General features: G+C 48.9%; 1 protein-coding gene across 3 annotated transcripts in view; it reads right to left on the bottom strand.

The window, feature by feature from the left end:
* The window catches only part of si:ch1073-396h14.1 (disintegrin and metalloproteinase domain-containing protein 10), a 660,397-nt gene that overhangs the window by 1,244 nt on the left and 633,910 nt on the right, over nt 1-25,243 (bottom strand). For 2 of the 3 annotated variants that reach the window (XM_067967993.1, XM_067967995.1), the window contains one exon: nt 12,273-12,493. In XM_067967993.1, coding sequence (XP_067824094.1) covers nt 12,273-12,493 — 221 coding nt within the window. Of the gene's footprint in view, nt 1-9,629; nt 9,727-12,272; nt 12,494-25,243 lie in introns of all 3 variants that reach the window. The other variant, XM_067967994.1, reaches the window with a different exon arrangement.

Below are 25,243 nucleotides of genomic sequence, written 5' to 3'. Positions count from 1 at the left end.
GCTTTCTGAACATGTCTTGCGACCTTCATGGATTTGTGCAGATACCCCCAGATCTCTCTGTTCCTGCACCCCCTTTAGAATTGTTCAATTTAGTTAATATTGTCTCTCCTCATTCTTCCTGCCAAAATGTATCACTTCACACTTCTCTGCGTTAAATTTCATCTGCCAGGTGTCCGCCCATTTTTTTAAAAATTCATTCATGGGATGTGGGCGTCGCTGGCGAGGCCGGCATTTATTGCCCATCCCTAATTGCCCTTGAGAAGGTGGTGGTGAGCCGCCTTCTTGAACCGCTGCAGTCCGTGTGGTGACGGTTCTCCCACAGTGCTGTTAGGTAGGGAGTTCCAGGATTTTGACCCAGTGATGAGGCAGTCTGGAGGATGAGTTAATGGAATGCATTCAAGACAGTTCCCTAGAACAATACGTCGTGCAACCAACCAGGGAACAAGTTATTTTAGATCTTGTATTGTGTAATAAGACAGGGTTAATTAGTAATCTCACAGCAAAGGATCCTCTGGGGAAGAGTGATCACAATATGATAGAATTTCTCATTGAGTTTGACAATGACATTATTAAGTCAGAAGCGAGTGTCTTAAACTTAAATAAAGCCAATTACAGAGGGGTGATTTGGCTAACTTGGATTGGTAAATTAGATTAAAGGGTATGACAGTAGATAAGCAATGGCAAACATTTAAAGAAATATTTCAATATTCTCAATGAACATACATTCCATTGAGAAATAATAACTCCATGGGAAAAGTGTTCCACCCATGGCTAACTAGTTAAGGATAGTATTAGATTAAAAGAAGAGGCCTATAATGTTGCCAAGAAGAGTAGTACCTCTAAGGACTGGGAAAGTTTTAGAAACCAGCAAAGGATGACCAACAAATTGATAAAAAGGGAGAAAATAGAAAATGAAAGTAAACTAGCAAGAAATATAAAAACAGATTGTAAGAGCTTCTACAAGTATGTAAAAAGAGAGTAGTGAAAGTAAACGTTGGTCCCCTAGAGGTTAAGACAGGAGAAATTATAATGGGGAATCAGGAAGTGGCAGAGACGTTAAACAAATATTTTGCCTCTGTCTTCACAGTAGAAGACACAAAAAACATACCAAAAATAGTAGGGAACCAAAGGTCTAATGAGAGTGAGGAACTTAAAGTAATTAATATCAGTACAGAAAAAGCACTAAAAGCCAATAAATCCCCTGGACCTGATGACCTGCATCTGAGGGTTCTAAAAGAGGTGGCTGCAGAGATAGTGGATGCATTGGTTGTGATCTTCCAAAATTCCCTAGATTCTAGAACGGAATCCATGGATTGGAAGGTAGCAAATGTGACCCCGATATTCAAGAAAGGAGAGAGAGAGAAAACAGGGAACTACAGGTCAGTTATCCTGACATCAGTCATCGGGAAAATGCTGGAATCCATTATTAAGGAAGTGGTAACAGGCTACTTAGAAAATTATAATATGATTAGGCAGTCAACATGGTTTTATGAAAGGGAAATTGTGCTTGACAAATTTCTTAGAGTTTTTTGAGGATGTAACTAGCAGGGTAGATAAAGGGGAACCAGTGGATGTAGTATATTTGGATTTACAAAAGGCATTCGATAAGGTGCCACATAAAAGGTTGTTACACAAGATAAGGGCTCGTGGGGCTGGGGGTAATATATTAACATGGAGGGAGGATTGGTTAATGGACAGAAAACAGAGAGTAGGGATAAACTGGTCATTTTCGGGTTGACAGTCTGTAACTAGTGGGGTGCCGCAAGGATCAGTGCTTGGGCCTCAGCTATTTCCAATCTATATTAATGACTTAGATGAAGGAACCGAGTGTAATGTATCCAAGTTTGTTGACGATACAAAGCTAGATGGGAAAGTAAGCTGTGAGGCGGATACAAAGAGTCTGCAAAGGGATATAGACAGGTTAAGTGAGTGCGCAAGAAGGTGGCAGATGTAGTATAATGTGGGGAAATGTGAGGTTATTCACTTTGGTAGGAAGAACAGAAAAACAGAACATTTTTTAAATGGTGAGAAACTATTAAATGTTGGTGTTCAGAGAGACTTGGGTGTTCTCGTACAAGAAACACAAAAAGTTAGCATGCAGATACAGCAAGCAATTAAGAAGGCAAATGGCATGTTGGCCTTTATTGCAAGAGGTTGGAGTACAAGAGTAAGGGAGTCTTACTACAATTGTACAGGGCTTTGGTGAGACCTCAACTAGAGTACTGTGTACAGATTTGGTCTCCTTATCTAAGAAAGGATATACTTGCCTTAGAGGTGATGCAACGAAGGTTCACTAGATTAATTCCTGGGATGAGAGGGTTGTCCTATGAGGAGAGATTGAGTAGAATGGGCCTATACTCTCTGGAGTTTAGAAGAATGAGAGGTGATCTAATTGAAACATATAAGATTCTGAGGGGCTTGATAGGGTAGATGCTGAGAGATTGTTTCCCCTGGCTGGAGCGTCTAGAACTAGGGGGCATAGTCTCAGGATAAGGGGTCGGCCATTTAAGACTGAGATGAGGAGGAATTTCTTCACTCAGAGGGTTGTGAATCTTTGGAATTCTCTACCCCAGAGGGCTGTGGATGCTGAGTCGTTGAATATATTCAAGGCTGAGATCGATTTTTGAACTGTAAGGGAATCAAAGGATATGGGGATCGAGCTGAAAAGTTGAGTTGAGGTTGAAAAATCATAGAATTATAGAATCATAGAAAATTTACGGCACAGAAGGAGGCCATTCGGCCCATCGTGTCCGTGCCGGCTGAGTAACGAGCCACCCAGCCTAATCCCACTTTCCTGCATTTGGTCCGTAGCCCTGCAGGTCCCGGCTCTTCAGGTGCACATCCAGGTATTTTTTAAATGAGTTGGGGGTTTCTGCCTCTCCCACCCTTTCGGGCAGTGAGTTCCAGACCCCCACCACACTCTGGGGGAAAATTATTTTCCTCATTTCCACTCTAATCCTTCTACCAATCACTTTAAATCTATGCCCCCTGGTTATTGACCCCTCCGCTAAGGGGAATAGGTCCTTCCTATACGCTCTATCTGGGCCCCTCATAATTTCATATACCTCAATCAAATCACCCCTCAGCCTCCTCTGTTCCAAAGAAAACAACCCCAGCCTATCCAATCTGTCATCATAACTAAAATTCTCCAGTCCTGGCAACATCCTTGTAAATCTCCTCTGTACCCTCTCTAGTGCAATCACATCTTTCTTGTAATGTGGTGACCAGAACTGTACACAGTACTCAAGCTGTGGCCTAACCAATGTTTTATACAGTTCCAGCATAACCTCCCTGCTTTTATATTCTATGCCTCGGCTAATAAAGGAAAGTATTCCATATGCCTTCTTAACCACCTTATCTACGTGTCCTGTTACTTTCAGGGATCTGTGAACATGCTCTCCAAGGTCCCTCACTTTCTCTACACCTCTCAGTATCCTCCCATTTATTGTGTACTCCCTTGCCTTGTTTGCTCTCCCCAAATGCATTACCTCACACTTCTCCGGATTGAACTCCATTTGCCACTTTTCTGCCCATCTGACCAGTCCATTGATAACTTCCTGCAGTCTACAGCTTTCCTCCTCACTATCAACCACACGGCCTATCTTTGTGTCATCCAAAAATTCTTAATCACGCCCCCTACATTTAAGTCCAAATCGTTAATGTATACCACAAAAAGTAAAGGACCTAGTACTGAGCCCTATGATCTGATTGAATGCCGTATGGCCCACTCCTGCTCCTATTTCTTATGTTCTTATCATTGGGGTAAAATGGAATGGGAGGATTGGGGTAAAATGGAATGGGAGGATTGGAGTAACATGGAATTGGAGGATTGGGGCAACATGGAACGGGAGGATTGGGGTAAGATGGAATGGGAGGATTGGGTAACATGGAATGGGAGGATTGGAGTAACATGGAATGGGAGGATTGGGGCAACATGGAATGGGAGGATTGGGTAACATGGAACGGGAGGATTGGAGTAACATGGAACGGGAGGATTGGAGTAACATGGAATGGGAGGATTGGGGCAACATGGAATGGGAGGATTGGGGTAACATGGAATGGGAGGATTGGGTAACATGGAACGGGAGGATTGGAGTAACATGGAATGGGAGGATTGGAGTAACATGGAATGGGAGGATTGGAGTAACATGGAATGGGAGGATTGGGGCAACATGGAATGGGAGGATTGGGTAACATGGAACGGGAGGATTGGAGTAACATGGAATGGGAGGATTGGGTAACATGGAACGGGAGGATTGGAGTAAAATGGAATGGGAGGATTGGAGTAACATGGAATGGGAGGATTGGAGTAACATGGAATGGGAGGATTGGGTAACATGGAACAGGAGGATTGGAGTAAAATGGAATGGGAGGATTGGAGTAACATGGAATGGGAGGATTGGAGTAACATGGAAGGGGAGGATTGGAGTAAAATGGAATGGGAGGATTGGAGTAACATGGAATGGGAGGATTGGAGTAACATGGAATGGGAGGATTGGGGTAACATGGAATGGGAGGATTGGAGTAACATGGAATGGGAGGATTGGGTAACATGGAACAGGAGGATTGGAGTAAAATGGAATGGGAGGATTGGAGTAACATGGAATGGGAGGATTGGAGTAACATGGAATGGGAGGATTGGAGTAACATGGAATGGGAGGATTGGGTAACATGGAACAGGAGGATTGGAGTAAAATGGAATGGGAGGATTGGAGTAACATGGAATGGGAGGATTGGAGTAACATGGAATGGGAGGATTGGAGTAACATGGAAGGGGAGGATTGGAGTAACATGGAATGGGAGGATTGGAGTAACATGGAATGGGAGGATTGGAGTAACATGGAATGGGAGGATTGGGTAACATGGAACAGGAGGATTGGAGTAAAATGGAATGGGAGGATTGGAGTAACATGGAATGGGAGGATTGGAGTAACATGGAATGGGAGGATTGGAGTAACATGGAATGGGAGGATTGGAGTAACATGGAATGGGAGGATTGGAGTAACATGGAATGGGAGGATTGGGGTAACATGGAATGGGAGGATTGGAGTAACATGGAATGGGAGGATTGGAGTAACATGGAATGGGAGGATTGGAGTAACAGGGAATGGGAGGATTGGAGTAACATGGAATGGGAGGATTGGAGTAACATGGAATGGGAGGATTGGAGTAACATGGAATGGGAGGATTGGAGTAACATGGAATGGGAGGATTGGAGTAACATGGAAGGGGAGGATTGGAGTAACATGGAATGGGAGGATTGGAGTAACATGGAATGGGAGGATTGGAGTAACATGGAATGGGAGGATTGGAGTAACATGGAATGGGAGGATTGGAGTAACATGGAATGGGAGGATTGGAGTAACATGGAATGGGAGGATTGGGGCAACATGGAATGGGAGGATTGGGGTAAAATGGAACGGGAGGATTGGGGTAACATGGAATGGGAGGATTGGGGTAAAATGGAATGGGAGGATTGGGGTAACATGGAATGGGAGGATTGGAGTAACATGGAAGGGGAGGATTGGGGTAACATGGAAGGGGAGGATTGGGGTAACATGGAAGGGGAGGATTGGAGTAAAATGGAATGGGAGGATTGGGGTAACATGGAAGGGGAGGATTGGAGTAAAATGGAATGGGAGGATTGGGGTAACATGGAATGGGAGGATTGGAGTAAAATGGAATGGGAGGATTGGAGTAACATGGAATGGGAGGATTGGAGTAACATGGAATGGGAGGATTGGAGTAACATGGAATGGGAGGATTGGGGTAACATGGAAGGGGAGGATTGGAGTAACATGGAATGGGAGGATTGGAGTAACATGGAAGGGGAGGATTGGGGTAACATGGAAGGGGAGGATTGGAGTAACATGGAATGGGAGGATTGGAGTAACATGGAATGGGAGGATTGGGGTAACATGGAAGGGGAGGATTGGAGTAAAATGGAATGGGAGGATTGGAGTAACATGGAATGGGAGGATTGGAGTAACATGGAATGGGAGGATTGGGGTAACATGGAAGGGGAGGATTGGAGTAACATGGAATGGGAGGATTGGAGTAAAATGGAATGGGAGGATTGGAGTAACATTGAATGGGAGGATTGGAGTAACATGGAAGGGGAGGATTGGGGTAACATGGAACAGGAGGATTGGGGTAAGATGGAATGGGAGGATTGGGGTAACATGGAATGGGAGGATTGAAGTAACATGGAAGGGGAGGATTGGAGTAACATGGAATGGGAGGATTGGAGTAACATGTAATGGGAGGATTGGAGTAACATTGAATGGGAGGATTGGAGTAACATGGAAGGGGAGGATTGGAGTAACATGGAATGGGAGGATTGGAGTAACATGGAATGGGAGGATTGGAGTAACATGGAAGGGGAGGATTGGAGTAAAATGGAATGGGAGGATTGGAGTAACATGGAAGGGGAGGATTGGAGTAAAATGGAATGGGAGGATTGGAGTAACATTGAATGGGAGGATTGGAGTAACATGGAAGGGGAGGATTGGGGTAACATGGAATGGGAGGATTGGAGTAACATTGAATGGGAGGATTGGAGTAACATGGAAGGGGAGGATTGGGGTAACATGGAACAGGAGGATTGGGGTAAGATGGAATGGGAGGATTGGGTTAACATGGAATGGGAGGATTGAAGTAACATGGAAGGGGAGGATTGGAGTAACATTGAATGGGAGGATTGGGGTAACATGGAACAGGAGGATTGGGGTAAGATGGAATGGGAGGATAGGGGTAACATGGAATGGGAGGACTGGGGGAACAGGGAATGGGAGGATTGGGGTAACATGGAACGGGAGGATTGGAGTAACATGGAATGGGAGGATTGGGGTAACATGGAACAGGAGGATTGGGGTAAAATGGAATGGGAGGATTGGGGTAACATGGAACGGGAGGATTGGGGTAACATGGAATGGGAGGATTGGGGTAACATGGAAGGGGAGGATTGGAGTAACATGGAATGGGAGGATTGGGGTAACATGGAATGGGAGGATTGGGGTAACATGGAACGGGAGGATTGGGGTAACATGGAATGGGAGGATTGGGGTAACATGGAACAGGAGGATTGGGGTAAGATGGAATGGGAGGATTGGGGTAAGATGGAATGGGAGGATTGGGGTAAGATGGAATGGGAGGACTGGGGGAACAGGGAATGGGAGGATTGGAGTAACATGGAATGGGAGGATTGGGGTAACATGGAATGGGAGGATTGGAGTAACATGGAATGGGAGGATTGGGGTAACATGGAATGGGAGGATTGGAGTAACATGGAATGGGAGGATTGGGGTAACATGGAATGGGAGGATTGGAGTAACATGGAATGGGAGGATTGGGGTAACATGGAATGGGAGGATTGGGGTAACATGGAACAGGAGGATTGGGGTAAGATGGAATGGGAGGATTGGAGTAAGATGGAATGGGAGGATTGGAGTAAGATGGAATGGGAGGATTGGGGTAACATGGAATGGGAGGACTGGGGGAACAGGGAATGGGAGGATTGGGGTAACATGGAATGGGAGGATTGGGGTAACATGGAATGGGAGGATTGGGGTAACATGGAAGGGGAGGATTGGGGTAACATGGAACAGGAGGATTGGGGTAACATGGAATGGGAGGATTGGGGTAACATGGAAGGGGAGGATTGGGGTAACATGGAACAGCAGGATTGGGGTAACATGGAATGGGAGGATTGGGGTAACATGGAAGGGGAGGATTGGGTAACCTGGAATGGGAGGATTGGGGTAACATGGAATGGGAGGATTGGGGTAACATGGAAGGGGAGGATTGGGGTAACATGGAAGGGGAGGATTGGGGTAACATGGAATGGGAGGATTGGGGTAACATGGAATGGGAGGATTGGGGTAACATGGAATGGGAGGATTGGGGAACATGGAATGGGAGGATTGGGTAACCTGGAATGGGAGGATTGGGTAACCTGGAATGGGAGGATTGGGGTAACATGGAATGGGAGGATTGGGGTAACATGGAATGGGAGGATTGGGGAACATGGAATGGGAGGATTGGGTAACCTGGAATGGGAGGATTGGGGAACATGGAACAGGAGGATTGGGGTAACATGAAATGGGAGGATTGGGGTAACATGGAATGGGAGGATTGGGGTAACATGGAACGGGAGGATTGGGGTAACATGAAATGGGAGGATTGGGGTAACATGGAATGGGAGGATTGGGGTAACATGGAATGGGAAGATTGGGGTAACATGGAATGGGAGGATTGGGGTAACATGGAATGGGAGGATTGGGTAACATGGAAGGGGAGGATTGGGTAACATGGAATGGGAGGATTGGGGTAACATGGAACAGGAGGATTGGGGTAACATGGAATGGGAGGATTGGGGTAACATGGAACAGGAGGATTGGGGTAACAGGTAATGGGAGGATTGGGTAACATGGAACGGGAGGATTGGGTAACATGGAATGGGAGGATTGGGTAACATGGAATGGGAGGGCTGGGGGAACATAGAATGGGAGGATTGGGTAACATGGAATGGGAGGATTGGGGTAACATGGAATGGGAGGATTGGGGTAACATGGAATGGGAGGATTGGGGTAACATGGAAGGGGAGGATTGGGGTAACATGGAACAGGAGGATTGGGGTAACATGGAATGGGAGGATTGGGGTAACATGGAACGGGAGGATTGGGGTAATATGGAATGGGAGGATTGGGGTAACATGGAATGGGAGGATTGGGGTAACATGGAATGGGAGGACTGGGGGAACAGGGAATGGGAGGATTGGGGTAACATGGAACGGGAGGATTGGGGTAACATGGAATGGGAGGATTGGGGTAACATGGAATGGGAGGACTGGGGGAACAGGGAATGGGAGGATTGGGGTAACATGGTACGGGAGGATTGGGGTAACATGGAACGGGAGGATTGGGGTAACATGGAATGGGAGGATTGGGTAACATGGAATGGGAGGATTGGGTAACATGGAATGGGAGGATTGGGGTAACATGGAACGGGACGATTGGGGTAACATGGAATGGGAGGATTGGGTAACATGGAATGGGAGGATTGGGGTAACATGGAATGGGAGGATTGGGGTAACATGGAATGGGAGGATTGGAGTAACATGGAAGGGGAGGATTGGGGTAACATGGAATGGGAGGATTGGAGTAACATGGAATGGGAGGATTGGGGTAACATGGAATGGGAGGATTAGAGTAACATGGAACGGGAGGATTGGAGTAACATGGAATGGGAGGATTGGAGTAACATGGAATGGGAGGATTGGAGTAACATGGAATGGGAGGATTGGAGTAACATGGAACGGGAGGATTGGGGTAACATGGAACGGGAGGATTGGGGTAACATGGAATGGGAGGATTGGGGTAACATGGAATGGGAGGATTGGGGTAACATGGAATGGGAGGATTGGGGTAACATGGAATGGGAGGATTGGGGTAACATGGAACGGGAGGATTGGGGTTTTAATTTCCCACACACTGTGAATTCCCAATCTCAGTCCTGCTCTTCTGGTCGTACAGTAGAGTGAGAGCACGGCTGGTCTGCTATTATGGGTTGGTCTGGATACAGTAGTCGTGGTGTCGAATTGATCCATCCACACATGCGGATAGTATTACCGTCCTCACTGTCCAGTGTTTTCCCGAATATAAACACCGTGCTTGACATCATTGCTCCAAGGGTCAGGATGCCTAAAAGAATGGCCCACCAATGAGTCTGCAGGAGAGGGGCAGAGGAAGGAAACCACAGTGAGTTAGCACCACCATTCACACCAACAGGCAATCACTTTCCTGCTGGTGAACCATCTTTAAAACTGAACAAAAACAAAATGGAAGTCCTAAGATAGAGGAGAACTTTGCAAATTACAGAATGAACTGAGTGAACTGGATGAAATCAAGGGCCACTATCATCAAAGAAGTGCTTCTGATTGGACTGGCTGTTTACGCCATCTATCCCAGCCTGTCACCAGCCCCACTGAATGACCCAGAGGAATATCCTGAATGTTTCATACACCAAGATCATGGTGTATCAGCCAGGGTTGTTTTGAGGGGTTTTCTAACCTTTCCTCCCATTCCTACCTGGTGTTCTCACCAAGTTGCTGCTTAATCCAAGTGAGAAAACATTGAACTGCACTAGTCGACCTCCCCTGGCGTTTCACACACCGGGGAAGAGTTTGACTCTCACGATGAATAGCTGCCCAATCCAATGGTGAGGAGGCTCCTGTGAGTTTGAGGCTCTGGGGTAACATGGAACGGGAGGATTGGGGTTTTAATTTCCTGAGGGGGCAAATGGAACACTGGAAATAGGGCCGGAGCTGCCACCAGCAAGGTCATTTACCCTGGGGGGATCCTGGCGGGGGGGGGGAATCCGGTGGGGGGAATTCCGGGGGGGTGTCATGAGGGAGAAGGAGTCCCGGGGGTGTCACAGGGTGGAGGGGAGTGGTCCCGGGAGAGTTATGTGTTGGGGGGAGGAGGTCCTCGGGCGGTGTCCCTGTGGGGTTCCTGGGGGTGGGGGGTTCCGGGAATGGGGGGTCCGGGGGGGGATGTCTCGGGGGGCGTCATGTGGGGGGGGGTGCTGGGGGGTCCCGGGGGGAGACAGGGGAGGTCCCGGGGGGAGACAGGGGAGGTCACGGGGGGAGACAGGGGAGGTCACGGGGGTTGTCCGGGGGTGGTCCTGGAGCGTGTCCCATGGGGTGCCCCGGAGGGGGTCCCGGGGGTTGGGGGTCCTGAGGGGGCCGTCCAAACAGGGGTTTCCCGGTGGGGCAGCAGTGTCCCGGGGTGGACCAAGGGGGAGATTCTGGGGAGGGGGGGGTTCCTAGGGGGTGGGGGATGGGCTCCCTGGGACTGGTGGGGTCCCAGGGGGGTTCCTGGGGCAGCAGTGCTCCAGATTATTCTTGTGAGCCACAGAAGAGCAATCCTGCTCCTCTGGGCCCACAAAAATAATTCAAGCCTCACCTTCCGTCACCCCTGGAACTGATCGGAGCCTGAAACAGGCATGTGCTGTGGACACAACAGCAGCAGGCCCCTTTTAAAATGGCGCCAGCCACAACACATGTTACCGGGGCGGTAAGATTAGCGACGCCATTTTGAGGCCATTACCACCTCGTTAACGTCAGGCGACGCCAGTGAAAATCGACCCCAAGGAGTTAAGGTCAAACGTAGTCTTCAGCTTAATCTGATGGAACTTCTCATCCAGCTGTTGAGGAACCCCACCGACTGAAATCAATGGAATGAAAATTGAGCGGCTTCTATAATGGGCACATCAGCACCATGTAGTGAAGACAATCATTTATCCCTTTCATTCTGCTCTATTTATAAATTCCTATGTCTACATTTATAATGGTGAGTTCCTGTGTAAACTTGTCACACTGTAGTTACACCCTCCCAGCAGTGGTGGTGCTGTACTACCTCAGGCTTGCGTTTCCAAGTTCCTCAGCCTGTACTGCGGAGAAGTTCCTAACCTCCAACAACTTTACTTCTTACCTTTCCAAATTGCCCTAAGTGTTGCTATTTAACTTTTTTTTTTATTCGTTCATGGGATGTGGGCGTCGCTGGCGAGGCCGGCATTTATTGCCCATCCCTAATTGCCCTCGAGAAGGTGGTGGTGAGCCGCCTTCTTGAACCGCTGCAGTCCATGTGGTGACGGTTCTCCCACAGTGCTGTTAGGAAGGGAGTTCCAGGATTTTGACCCAGCGACAATGAAGGAACGGCCGATATATTTCCAAGTCGGGATGGTGTGTGACTTGGAGGGGAACGTGCAGGTGGTGTTGTTCCCATGTACCTGCTGCTCTTGTCCTTCTAGGTGGTAGAGGTCGCGGGTTTGGGAGGTGCTGTCGAAGAAGCCTTGGCGAGTTGCTGCAGTGCATCCTGTGGATGGTACACACTGCAGCTACTGTGCGCCGGTGGTGAAGGGAGTGAATGTTTAGGGTGGTGGCTGGGGTGCCAATCAAGCGGGCTGCTTTATCTTACATCTACACGCACATTCTGCCTGCCTTTCCAGTGTCACGTTTGTGTCACATCTTTTGTATCCACTTTTTCCCATTGCAACTTCCTATGTCCACATTTTGAATGGAAACTCCCTATGTAAACAAGTCATGCTGCAATTACACTCTCCCACCAGTGGTGGCGCTGCAGGGTATAATTACAGCGTGGCAAGTTTACTTCGTCAGACGTAGTCATTTATAATGGAAAAAGCTGAAAGGCAGTCCGTGCAGATGGAAGGTGTTGGATATATTATAGATTCAGAACATTTGAAACACCCACCTTCATCCACTCTGAAATGCCTTCAAACTCCTTGGGATCGAAGATGGCATTTCTCAGTTTGGCGATGGGCCCATCATCATCGACCAATCGGCAGATGTTAAACCTGTCGCAGTATCCCTGCTTCTTCTTGCAGGGTGAGCCGGGCGGCAGTGACAGCAGGGTGCTGTTGAAATACTCATGCAGTAAGACAGAGGCGGAGCTGGTACATGTGCCTGGATCTCCTAGAATCAGACAGTCCTGGTAAGAATCTAGTTACATAGGAACATAGAAACAGGAGGAGGCCATTCAGCCCCTTGGGCCTGCTCCGCCATTCAATCAGATCGTGTCAGATCTGCACCTCAACCCCATTTACTCACCTTCGCTCCCTATCCCGAGATACCTTTACCCAACAAAAATCTATTGAGTTCAGTCTTGGAAGCTCCAATTGTCCCCCAGTGTCCACAGGCTTTTTGGGGAGAGTTTTCCAGATTTCTACTAGTTCCACTTGTGGCACACACAGTTTGTGCACTGAATCGAGTGACCTAGTTGTGTCGAGGCAGCCTTGTCTCATGTAGTGAGATGATTGCGACCTCAGGCACGTTCTTCAGCCATGGCTCCGTGGGCAGCACTCTCACCTCGGGGTCAGGATGTTGTGGGTTTGAGTCCCACTCCAGAGACTTGAGCACGTAATCCAGGCTGACACTCCCAGCGCAGTACTGAGGGAGTGCTGCACTGTCGGAGGTGCTGTGTTTCAGATGAGATGTTAAACTCAGTCTGCCCCCTCAGGTGGATGTAAAAGATCCCCTGGCACTATTCGAAGAAGAGCAGGGGAGTTCTCTCTGTTGTCTGACCAATATTTATCCCTCAACCAACATCACTAAAAACAGATGATCTGGTCATTATCACTTTGCTGTTTGTGGGATCTTGCTGTGTGCAAATTGGCTGCTGCGTTTCCTACATTACAACAGTGACTACACTTCAAAAGTACTTCATTGGTTGTAAATTGCTGTGGGACGTCCTGAGGTCGTGAAAGGCCCTGTATAATTGGAAATCTTTCTTTTCTTTTCTCAGATATAAATCACACTGAATGCAAAATTCAAAGCCAAAAGGTTGACCAGGCAATGTGTTTCCTGGGCCTATGAGGTAAATCTCTGCATAATTCATTGTTCTCTTTTTAGCAATTGCACGCCTAGTTTGTGTTTGTATGTTGCAATAGCTAACTGAATTTTACAAACGCGCAGCTGGTGAAGGGTCTGAGGTATTTCTTCTGCGTTATCAAATTAATCCACTGTGTTTTAGAGCATTAGTGACATCACAGGTCAGACATCTAAGGGGGAGCTCAATACTGTATTCGAAGCTCAGGGCTCAGATCCCCTCAGTCCCACACAGTTTACAATCCCTTCCAGATATCCACAGCCTGAAGTAACCTCGATCTAAGATAGCAGTGTAGGATTGGGGTTGGGATTAGGATTGGGATCAGGGTAGGAACTCCACTTTTAATTCACTTACATCACGATGTAGACTTGCATGCCCGCCCCTGAGGGAGAGTGGGTCTTTGCTGTCTACGGACTTTGGTCTGAATTCAGATCAGAAAAGGATCAATTCAGAAACTGGAAGTGGGCCCATTACATTGGCTTGGATTCAGCCATAATCTGGAGCTTGTTCCTTTTTTTTTTATTCGTTCATGGGATGTGGGCATTGCTGGCGAGGCCGGCATTTATTGCCCATCCCTAATTGCCCTCGAGAAGGTGGTGGTGAGCCGCCTTCTTGAACCGCTGCAGTCCGTGTGGTGACGGTTCTCCCACAGTGCTGTTAGGAAGGGAGTTCCAGGATTTTGACCCAGCGACGATGAAGGAACGGCGATATATTTCCAAGTCGGGATGGTGTGTGACTTGGAGGGGAACGTGCAGGTGGTGTTGTTCCCATGGGCCTGCTGCCCTTGTCCTTCTAGGTGGTAGAGGTCGCGGGTTTGGGAGGTGCTGTCAAAGAAGCCTTGGCGAGTTGCTGCAGTGCATCCTGTGGATGGTACACACTGCAGCCACTGTGCGCCGGTGGTGAAGGGAGTGAATGTTTAGGGTGGTGGATGGGGTGCCAATCAAGTGGGCTGCTTTGTCCTGGATGGTGTTGAGCTTCTTGAGTGTTGTTGGAGCTGCACTCATCCAGGCAAGTGGAGAATATTCCATCACACTCCTGACTTGTGCCTTGTAGATGGTGGAGAGGCTTTGGGGAGTCAGGAGGTGAGTCACTTGCTGCAGAATACCCAGCCTCTGACCTGCCCTTGTAGCCACGGTATTTATGTGACTGGTCCAATTTAGTTTCTGGTCAATGGTGACCCCCAGGATGTTGATGGTGGGGGATTCGGCGATGGTAATGCCGTTGAATGTCAAGGGGAGGTGGTTAGACTCTCTCTTGTTGGAGATGGTCATTGCCTGGCACTTGTCTGGCGCAAATGTTACTTGCCACTTATCAGCCCAAGCCTGGATGTTGTCCAGGTCTTGCTGCATGCGGGCTCGGAATGCTTCATTATTGTGTACCCATTAGTATTTTTGTACAGGTGATGTGTACACAAAGGGAGCAGGTCACCACAGGCCCCACTGTATTTCCATTGGACATCTTGTTGACATATTGACTTTCTTTTCTTTGGAAAAAGAAGTGACACGAGGCCTAAAAAAGGGGCCTGACGAATTTAGCAGTGGCCCACACTTGCCTGCAGATTGGGCATGGGCTGTCCCACTGCTGAATGTTGTCAGTGCTGTGTTGGTTTTATGCCCTGTACAATACCTACCAATTTGTACCCCAACATGTCTTGGGTTGAGCCAGTGACTCATTTCAGCAATTAAGAACGGGCACGGCTGCGATCAGCCTGGCAAGGCCTGCGCGGGGCACCAGTGTGATGGTATCTAACGTCACCCACAGCCACTGAAATTGAACTGAAATCACATTTGCTGCTTCATACCAGTCTGGGAATATTCAACACACTGTCTCTGCCCACATCCGAGCACCAGGACGGAAAGGACCAGCAAACAGCAGATCTGTCGGCTGAATCTTAAATGTAATCGTGGGGCCTTATCAGTACAGCTATCTCAGGGAGGTCCTAGGAAAGCAGCTGCTTTATCAGGTTGATTCATCAGAGCTTCCAAAACTAGCTGGAAGCACAGATGCATTTTTTAAAGGCTATGTCACTTTGGAATGGTTTCCCTGTAGACTGAACCACTACAGGCAACTAAATGAGTTTCCTCTCCAAACAGTCTTTTGGAATGCAGTTTATGTCATCTTTAATCTGTATCTGTGCTTGATTATATCAGACACCATTTATTATCCTCATTCCACATTTACGACCTCATGAGTGACCCTATGGCTTGTTCCTTATCTTTCCTGGACACCGGTTATTTTTGCTGAGGTATTGGGGTTAGAGTTCGGGTATCAGGGTCTGTTAGAGTTCGGGTATCAGGGTCTGTTAGAGTTCGGGTATCAGAGTCTGTTAGAGTTCGGGTATCAGGGTCTGTTAGAGTTCGGGTATCAGGGTCTGTTAGAGTTCGGGTATCAGGGTCTGTTAGAGTTCGGGTATCAGGGTCTGTTAGAGTTCGGGTGTCAGGGTCTGTTAGAGTTCGGGTATCATGGTCTGTTAGAGTTCGGGTGTCAGGGTCTGTTAGAGTTCGGGTATCAGGGTCTGTTAGAGTTCGGGTGTCAGGGTCTGTTAGAGTTCGGGTATCAGGGTCTGTTAGAGTTCGGGTATCAGGGTCTGTTAGAGTTCGGGTGTCAGGGTCTGTTAGAGTTCGGGTATCAGGGTCTGTTAGAGTTCGGGTATCAGGGTCTGTTAGAGTTCGGGTATCAGGGTCTGTTAGAGTTCGGGTATCAGGGTCTGTTAGAGTTCGGGTAAGAGGGTCTGTTAGAGTTCGGGTATCAGGGTCTGTTAGAGTTCGGGTGTCAGGGTCTGTTAGAGTTCGGGTGTCAGGGTCTGTTAGAGTTCGGGGATCAGGGTCTGTTAGAGTTCGGGTATCAGGGTCTGTTAGAGTTCGGGTATCAGAGTCTGTTAGAGTTCGGGTGTCAGGGTCTGTTAGAGTTCGGGTGTCAGGGTCTGTTAGAGTTCGGGTATCAGGGTCTGTTAGAGTTCGGGTAAGAGGGTCTGTTAGAGTTCGGGTATCAGGGTCTGTTAGAGTTCGGGTATCAGGGTCTGTTAGAGTTCGGGTATCAGGGTCTGTTAGAGTTCGGGTATCAGGGTCTGTTAGAGTTCGGGTATCAGGGTCTGTTAGAGTTCGGGTATCAGGGTCTGTTAGAGTTCGGGTATCAGGGTCTGTTAGAGTTCGGGTGTCAGGGTCTGTTAGAGTTCGGGTATCAGGGTCTGTTAGAGTTCGGGTATCAGGGTCTGTTAGAGTTCGGGTGTCAGGGTCTGTTAGAGTTCGGGTATCAGGGTCTGTTAGAGTTCGGGTGTCAGGGTCTGTTAGAGTTCGGGTATCAGGGTCTGTTAGAGTTCGGGTATCAGGGTCTGTTAGAGTTCGGGTATCAGGGTCTGTTAGAGTTCGGGTATCAGGGTCTGTTAGAGTTCAGGTATCAGGGTCTGTTAGAGTTCGGGTAAGAGGGTCTGTTAGAGTTCGGGTAACAGGGTCTGTTAGAGTTCGGGTGTCAGAGTCTGTTAGAGTTCGGGTGTCAGGGTCTGTTAGAGTTCGGGTGTCAGGGTCTGTTAGAGTTAGGGTATCAGGGTCTGTTAGAGTTCGGGTGTCAGGGTCTGTTAGAGTTCGGGTATCAGGGTCTGTTAGAGTTCGGGTATCAGGGTCTGTTAGAGTTCGGGTATCAGGGTCTGTTAGAGTTCGGGTATCAGGGTCTGTTAGAGTTCGGGTATCAGGGTCTGTTAGAGTTCGGGTAAGAGGGTCTGTTAGAGTTCGGGTATCAGGGTCTGTTAGAGTTCGGGTATCAGGGTCTGTTAGAGTTCGGGTATCAGAGTCTGTTAGAGTTCGGGTGTCAGAGTCTGTTAGAGTTCGGGTATCAGGGTCTGTTAGAGTTCGGGTAAGAGGGTCTGTTAGAGTTCGGGTATCAGGGTCTGTTAGAGTTCGGGTATCAGGGTCTGTTAGAGTTCGGGTGTCAGAGTCTGTTAGAGTTCGGGTATCAGGGTCTGTTAGAGTTCGGGTATCAGGGTCTGTTAGAGTTCGGGTATCAGGGTCTGTTAGAGTTCGGGTGTCAGAGTCTGTTAGAGTTCGGGTATCAGGGTCTGTTAGAGTTCGGGTATCAGGGTCTGTTAGAGTTCGGGTGTCAGGGTCTGTTAGAGTTCGGGTATCAGGGTCTGTTAGAGTTCGGGTATCAGGGTCTGTTAGAGTTCGGGTATCAGGGTCTGTTAGAGTTCGGGTATCAGGGTCTGTTAGAGTTCGGGTATCAGGGTCTGTTAGAGTTCGGGTGTCAGGGTCGGTTAGAGTTCGGGTATCAGGGTCTGTTAGAGTTCGGGTGTCAGGGTCTGTTAGAGTTCGGGTGTCAGGGTCTGTTAGAGTTCGGGTATCAGGGTCTGTTAGAGTTCGGGTATCAGGGTCTGTTAGAGTTCGGGTGTCAGGGTCTGTTAGAGTTCGGGTATCAGGGTCTGTTAGAGTTCGGGTATCAGGGTCTGTTAGAGTTCGGGTATCAGGGTCTGTTAGAGTTCGGGTGTCAGGGTCTGTTAGAGTTCGGGTATCAGAGTCTGTTAGAGTTCGGGTATCAGGGTCTGTTAGAGTTCGGGTATCAGGGTCTGTTAGAGTTCGGGTATCAGGGTCTGTTAGAGTTCGGGTGTCAGGGTCTGTTAGAGTTCGGGTATCAGGGTCTGTTAGAGTTCGGGTATCAGGGTCTGTTAGAGTTCGGGTATCAGGGTCTGTTAGAGTTCGGGTATCAGGGTCTGTTAGAGTTCGGTATCAGGGTCTGTTAGAGTTCGGGTATCAGGGTCTGTTAGAGTTCGGGTGTCAGGGTCTGTTAGAGTTCGGGTGTCAGGGTCTGTTAGAGTTCGGGTATCAGGGTCTGTTAGAGTTCGGGTATCAGGGTCTGTTAGAGTTCGGGTATCAGGGTCTGTTAGAGTTCGGGTATCAGGGTCTGTTAGAGTTCGGGTGTCAGGGTCTGTTAGAGTTCGGGTATCAGGGTCTGTTAGAGTTCGGGTATCAGGGTCTGTTAGAGTTCGGGTAAGAGGGTCTGTTAGAGTTCGGGTATCAGGGTCTGTTAGAGTTCGGGTATCAGGGTCTGTTAGAGTTCGGGTATCAGGGTCTGTTAGAGTTCGGGTATCAGGGTCTGTTAGAGTTCGGGTATCAGAGTCTGTTAGAGTTCGGGTATCAGGGTCTGTTAGAGTTCGGGTATCAGGGTCTGTTAGAGTTCGGGTATCAGGGTCTGTTAGAGTTCGGGTAAGAGGGTCTGTTAGAGTTCGGGTATCAGGGTCTGTTAGAGTTCGGGTGTCAGGGTCTGTTAGAGTTCGGGTGTCAGGGTCTGTTAGAGTTCGGGTGTCAGGGTCTGTTAGAGTTCGGGTATCAGAGTCTGTTAGAGTTCGGGTGTCAGGGTCTGTTAGAGTTCTGGTATCAGGGTCTGTTAGAGTTCGGGTATCAGGGTCTGTTAGAGTTCGGGTATCAGAGTCTGTTAGAGTTCGGGTGTCAGAGTCTGTTAGAGTTCGGGTATCAGGGTCTGTTAGAGTTCGGGTAAGAGGGTCTGTTAGAGTTCGGGTATCAGGGTCTGTTAGAGTTCGGGTATCAGGGTCTGTTAGAGTTCGGGTGTCAGAGTCTGTTAGAGTTCGGGTATCAGGGTCTGTTAGAGTTCGGGTATCAGGGTCTGTTAGAGTTCGGGTGTCAGAGTCTGTTAGAGTTCGGGTATCAGGGTCTGTTAGAGTTCGGGTATCAGGGTCTGTTAGAGTTCGGGTATCAGGGTCTGTTAGAGTTCGGGTATCAGGGTCTGTTAGAGTTCGGGTGTCAGGGTCTGTTAGAGTTCGGGTATCAGGGTCTGTTAGAGTTCGGGTATCAGGGTCTGTTAGAGTTCGGGTATCAGGGTCTGTTAGAGTTCGGGTGTCAGGGTCTGTTAGAGTTCGGGTATCAGAGTCTGTTAGAGTTCGGGTATCAGGGTCTGTTAGAGTTCGGGTATCAGGGTCTGTTAGAGTTCGGGTGTCAGGGTCTGTTAGAGTTCGGGTATCAGGGTCTGTTAGAGTTCGGGTGTCAGGGTCTGTTAGAGTTCGGGTATCAGGGTCTGTTAGAGTTCGGGTAAGAGGGTCTGTTAGAGTTCGGGTGTCAGGGTCTGTTAGAGTTCGGGTATCAGGGTCTGTTAGAGTTCGGGTAAGAGGGTCTGTTAGAGTTCGGGTATCAGGGTCTGTTAGAGTTCGGGTATCAGGGTCTGTTAGAGTTCGGGTATCAGGGTCTGTTAGAGTTCGGGTAAGAGGGTCTGTTAGAGTTCGGGTGTCAGGGTCTGTTAGAGTTCGGGTATCAGGGTCTGTTAGAGTTCGGGTAAGAGGGTCTGTTAGAGTTCGGGTATCAGGGTCTGTTAGAGTTCGGGTATCAGGGTCTGTTAGAGTTCGGGTATCAGGGTCTGTTAGAGTTCGGGTATCAGGGTCTGTTAGAGTTCGGGTATCAGGGTCTGTTAGAGTTCGGGTATCAGGGTCTGTTAGAGTTCGGGTATCAGGGCCTGTTAGAGTTCGGGTATCAGGGTCTGTTAGAGTTCGGGTATCAGGGTCTGTTAGAGTTCGGGTGTCAGGGTCTGTTAGAGTTCGGGTATCAGGGTCTGTTAGAGTTCGGGTGTCAGAGTCTGTTAGAGTTCGGGTGTCAGGGTCTGTTAGAGTTCGGGTATCAGGGTCTGTTAGAGTTCGGGTAAGAGGGTCTGTTAGAGTTCGGGTATCAGGGTCTGTTAGAGTTCGGGTATCAGGGTCTGTTAGAGTTCGGGTATCAGGGTCTGTTAGAGTTCGGGTGTCAGGGTCTGTTAGAGTTCGGGTGTCAGAGTCTGTTAGAGTTCGGGTATCAGGGTCTGTTAGAGTTCGGGTGTCAGGGTCTGTTAGAGTTCGGGTATCAGGGTCTGTTAGAGTTCGGGTATCAGGGTCTGTTAGAGTTCGGGTGTCAGGGTCTGTTAGAGTTAGGGTATCAGGGTCTGTTAGAGTTCGGGTGTCAGGGTCTGTTAGAGTTAGGGTATCAGGGTCTGTTAGAGTTCGGGTATCAGGGTCTGTTAGAGTTCGGGTATCAGGGTCTGTTAGAGTTCGGGTGTCAGAGTCTGTTAGAGTTCGGGTATCAGGGTCTGTTAGAGTTCGGGTGTCAGGGTCTGTTAGAGTTCGGGTATCAGGGTCTGTTAGAGTTCGGGTGTCAGGGTCTGTTAGAGTTCGGGTATCAGGGTCTGTTAGAGTTCGGGTATCAGGGTCTGTTAGAGTTCGGGTGTCAGGGTCTGTTAGAGTTAGGGTATCAGGGTCTGTTAGAGTTCGGGTGTCAGGGTCTGTTAGAGTTAGGGTATCAGGGTCTGTTAGAGTTCGGGTATCAGGGTCTGTTAGAGTTCGGTATCAGGGTCTGTTAGAGTTCGGGTATCAGGGTCTGTTAGAGTTCGGGTATCAGGGTCTGTTAGAGTTCGGGTAAGAGGGTCTGTTAGAGTTCGGGTATCAGGGTCTGTTAGAGTTCGGGTATCAGAGTCTGTTAGAGTTCGGGTATCAGGGTCTGTTAGAGTTCGGGTGTCAGAGTCTGTTAGAGTTCGGGTATCAGGGTCTGTTAGAGTTCGGGTAAGAGGGTCTGTTAGTGTTCGGGTATCAGAGTCTGTTAGAGTTCGGGTATCAGGGTCTGTTAGAGTTCGGGTATCAGGGTCTGTTAGAGTTCGGGTGTCAGAGTCTGTTAGAGTTCGGGTGTCAGAGTCTGTTAGAGTTCGGGTATCAGGGTCTGTTAGAGTTCGGGTGTCAGGGTCTGTTAGAGTTCGGGTATCAGGGTCTGTTAGAGTTCGGGTATCAGGGTCTGTTAGAGTTCGGGTATCAGGGTCTGTTAGAGTTCGGGTGTCAGGGTCTGTTAGAGTTCGGGTGTCAGAGTCTGTTAGAGTTCGGGTATCAGGGTCTGTTAGAGTTCGGGTGTCAGGGTCTGTTAGAGTTCGGGTATCAGGGTCTGTTAGAGTTCGGGTATCAGGGTCTGTTAGAGTTCGGGTGTCAGGGTCTGTTAGAGTTCGGGTGTCAGGGTCTGTTAGAGTTCGGGTATCAGGGTCTGTTAGAGTTCGGGTGTCAGAGTCTGTTAGAGTTCGGGTGTCAGGGTCTGTTAGAGTTCGGGTGTCAGGGTCTGTTAGAGTTCGGGTATCAGGGTCTGTTAGAGTTCGGGTATCAGAGTCTGTTAGAGTTCGGGTATCAGGGTCTGTTAGAGTTCGGGTATCAGGGTCTGTTAGAGTTCGGGTATCAGGGTCTGTTAGAGTTCGGGTGTCAGGGTCTGTTAGAGTTAGGGTATCAGGGTCTGTTAGAGTTCGGGTGTCAGGGTCTGTTAGAGTTAGGGTATCAGGGTCTGTTAGAGTTCGGTATCAGGGTCTGTTAGAGTTCGGGTATCAGGGTCTGTTAGAGTTCGGGTATCAGGGTCTGTTAGAGTTCGGGTAAGAGGGTCTGTTAGAGTTCGGGTATCAGGGTCTGTTAGAGTTCGGGTATCAGGGTCTGTTAGAGTTCGGGTGTCAGGGACTGTTAGAGTTCGGGTGTCAGAGTCTGTTAGAGTTCGGGTATCAGGGTCTGTTAGAGTTCGGGTATCAGGGTCTGTTAGAGTTCGGGTGTCAGAGTCTGTTAGAGTTCGGGTATCAGGGTCTGTTAGAGTTCGGGTGTCAGGGTCTGTTAGAGTTCGGGTGTCAGGGTCTGTTAGAGTTTGGGTATCAGGGTCTGTTAGAGTTCGGGTATCAGGGTCTGTTAGAGTTCGGGTTTCAGGGTCTGTTAGAGTTCGGGTATCAGGGTCTGTTAGAGTTCGGGTATCAGGGTCTGTTAGAGTTCGGGTGTCAGGGTCTGTTAGAGTTCGGGTATCAGGGTCTGTTAGAGTTCGGGTGTCAGAGTCTGTTAGAGTTCGGGTGTCAGGGTCTGTTAGAGTTCGGGTATCAGGGTCTGTTAGAGTTCGGGTAAGAGGGTCTGTTAGAGTTCGGGTATCAGAGTCTGTTAGAGTTCGGGTATCAGGGTCTGTTAGAGTTCGGGTATCAGGGACTGTTAGAGTTCGGGTATCAGGGTCTGTTAGAGTTCGGGTATCAGGGACTGTTAGAGTTCGGGTGTCAGGGTCTGTTAGAGTTCGGGTATCAGGGTCTGTTAGAGTTCGGGTATCAGGGTCTGTTAGAGTTCGGGTATCAGGGTCTGTTAGAGTTCGGGTGTCAGGGTCTGTTAGAGTTCGGGTATCAGGGTCTGTTAGAGTTCGGGTATCAGGGTCTGTTAGAGTTCGGGTGTCAGAGTCTGTTAGAGTTCGGGTGTCAGGGTCTGTTAGAGTTCGGGTATCAGGGACTGTTAGAGTTCGGGTGTCAGGGTCTGTTAGAGTTCGGGTATCAGGGTCTGTTAGAGTTCGGGTGTCAGGGTCTGTTAGAGTTCGAGTAAGAGGGTCTGTTAGAGTTCGGGTATCAGGGTCTGTTAGAGTTCGGGTATCAGAGTCTGTTAGAGTTCGGGTGTCAGAGTCTGTTAGAGTTCGGGTATCAGGGTCTGTTAGAGTTCGTGTAAGAGGGTCTGTTAGAGTTCGGGTATCAGGGTCTGTTAGAGTTCGGGTATCAGGGTCTGTTAGAGTTCGGGTGTCAGAGTCTGTTAGAGTTCGGGTGTCAGAGTCTGTTAGAGTTCGGGTATCAGGGTCTGTTAGAGTTCGGGTATCAGGGTCTGTTAGAGTTCGGGTATCAGGGTCTGTTAGAGTTCGGGTGTCAGGGTCTGTTAGAGTTCGGTATCAGGGTCTGTTAGAGTTCGGGTATCAGGGTCTGTTAGAGTTCGGGTATCAGGGTCTGTTAGAGTTCGGGTATCAGGGTCTGTTAGAGTTCGGGTATGAGGGTCTGTTAGAGTTCGGGTATGAGGGTCTGTTAGAGTTCGGGTATCAGGGTCTGTTAGAGTTCGGGTATCAGGGTCTGTTAGAGTTCGGGTATCAGGGTCTGTTAGAGTTAGGGTATCAGGGTCTGTTAGAGTTCGGGTATCAGGGTCTGTTAGAGTTCGGGTATCAGGGTCTGTTAGAGTTCGGGTATCAGGGTCTGTTAGAGTTAGGGTATCAGGGTCTGTTAGAGTTCGGGTATCAGGGTCTGTTAGAGTTCGGGTATCAGGGTCTGTTAGAGTTCGGGTATCAGGGTCTGTTAGAGTTCGGGTATCAGGGTCTGTTAGAGTTCGGTATCAGGGTCTGTTAGAGTTCGGGTATCAGGGTCTGTTAGAGTTCGGGTATCAGGGTCTGTTAGAGTTCGGGTATCAGGGTCTGTTAGAGTTCGGGTATGAGGGTCTGTTAGAGTTCGGGTATGAGGGTCTGTTAGAGTTCGGGTATGAGGGTCTGTTAGAGTTCGGGTATGAGGGTCTGTTAGAGTTCGGGTATCAGGGTCTGTTAGAGTTCGGGTATCAGGGTCTGTTAGAGTTCGGGTATCAGGGTCTGTTAGAGTTCGGGTATCAGGGTCTGTTAGAGTTCGGGTATCAGGGTCTGTTAGAGTTCGGGTATGAGGGTCTGTTAGAGTTCGGGTATGAGGGTCTGTTAGAGTTCGGGTATCAGGGTCTGTTAGAGTTCGGGTATCAGGGTCTGTTAGAGTTCGGGTATCAGGGTCTGTTAGAGTTCGGGTATCAGGGTCTGTTAGAGTTCGGGTATCAGGGTCTGTTAGAGTTCGGGTGTCAGAGTCTGTTAGAGTTCGGGTGTCAGAGTCTGTTAGAGTTCGGGTATCAGGGTCTGTTAGAGTTCGGGTATCAGGGTCTGTTAGAGTTCGGGTATCAGGGTCTGTTAGAGTTCGGGTATCAGGGTCTGTTAGAGTTCGGGTATCAGGGTCTGTTAGAGTTCGGGTATCAGGGTCTGTTAGAGTTCGGGTATCAGGGTCTGTTAGAGTTCGGGTATCAGGGTCTGTTAGAGTTCGGGTGTCAGAGTCTGTTAGAGTTCGGGTGTCAGAGTCTGTTAGAGTTCGGGTATCAGGGTCTGTTAGAGTTCGGGTAAGAGGGTCTGTTAGAGTTCGGGTGTCAGAGTCTGTTAGAGTTCGGGTATCAGGGTCTGTTAGAGTTCGGGTATCAGGGTCTGTTAGAGTTCGGGTGTCAGAGTCTGTTAGAGTTCGGGTATCAGGGTCTGTTAGAGTTCGGGTATCAGGGTCTGTTAGAGTTCGGGTATCAGGGTCTGTTAGAGTTCGGGTATCAGGGTCTGTTAGAGTTCGGGTGTCAGAGTCTGTTAGAGTTCGGGTGTCAGGGTCTGTTAGAGTTCGGGTATCAGGGTCTGTTAGAGTTCGGGTATCAGGGTCTGTTAGAGTTCGGGTATCAGGGTCTGTTAGAGTTCGGGTGTCAGAGTCTGTTAGAGTTCGGGTGTCAGGGTCTGTTAGAGTTCGGGTATCAGGGTCTGTTAGAGTTCGGGTGTCAGGGTCTGTTAGAGTTCGGGTGTCAGGGTCTGTTAGAGTTCGGGTATCAGGGTCTGTTAGAGTTCGGGTGTCAGAGTCTGTTAGAGTTCGGGTGTCAGGGTCTGTTAGAGTTCGGGTATCAGGGTCTGTTAGAGTTCGGGTATCAGGGTCTGTTAGAGTTCGGGTGTCAGAGTCTGTTAGAGTTCGGGTGTCAGGGTCTGTTAGAGTTCGGGTGTCAGAGTCTGTTAGAGTTCGGGTGTCAGAGTCTGTTAGAGTTCGGGTGTCAGAGTCTGTTAGAGTTCGGGTGTCAGGGACTGTTAGAGTTCGGGTGTCAGGGTCTGTTAGAGTTCGGGTATCAGGGTCTGTTAGAGTTCGGGTGTCAGGGTCTGTTAGAGTTCGGGTATCAGGGACTGTTAGAGTTCGGGTGTCAGGGTCTGTTAGAGTTCGGGTATCAGGGACTGTTAGAGTTCGGGTGTCAGGGTCTGTTAGAGTTCGGGTATCAGGGTCTGTTAGAGTTCGGGTATCAGGGTCTGTTAGAGTTCGGGTATCAGGGTCTGTTAGAGTTCGGG

This window comes from Heptranchias perlo, chromosome 29, assembly GCF_035084215.1.
Source record: "Heptranchias perlo isolate sHepPer1 chromosome 29, sHepPer1.hap1, whole genome shotgun sequence".
Taxonomy (NCBI): Eukaryota; Metazoa; Chordata; class Chondrichthyes; order Hexanchiformes; family Hexanchidae; genus Heptranchias; species Heptranchias perlo.
The sequence above is the reverse complement of the archived record's forward strand: the minus strand, read 5'-3'. Positions and strand labels throughout refer to the sequence as shown.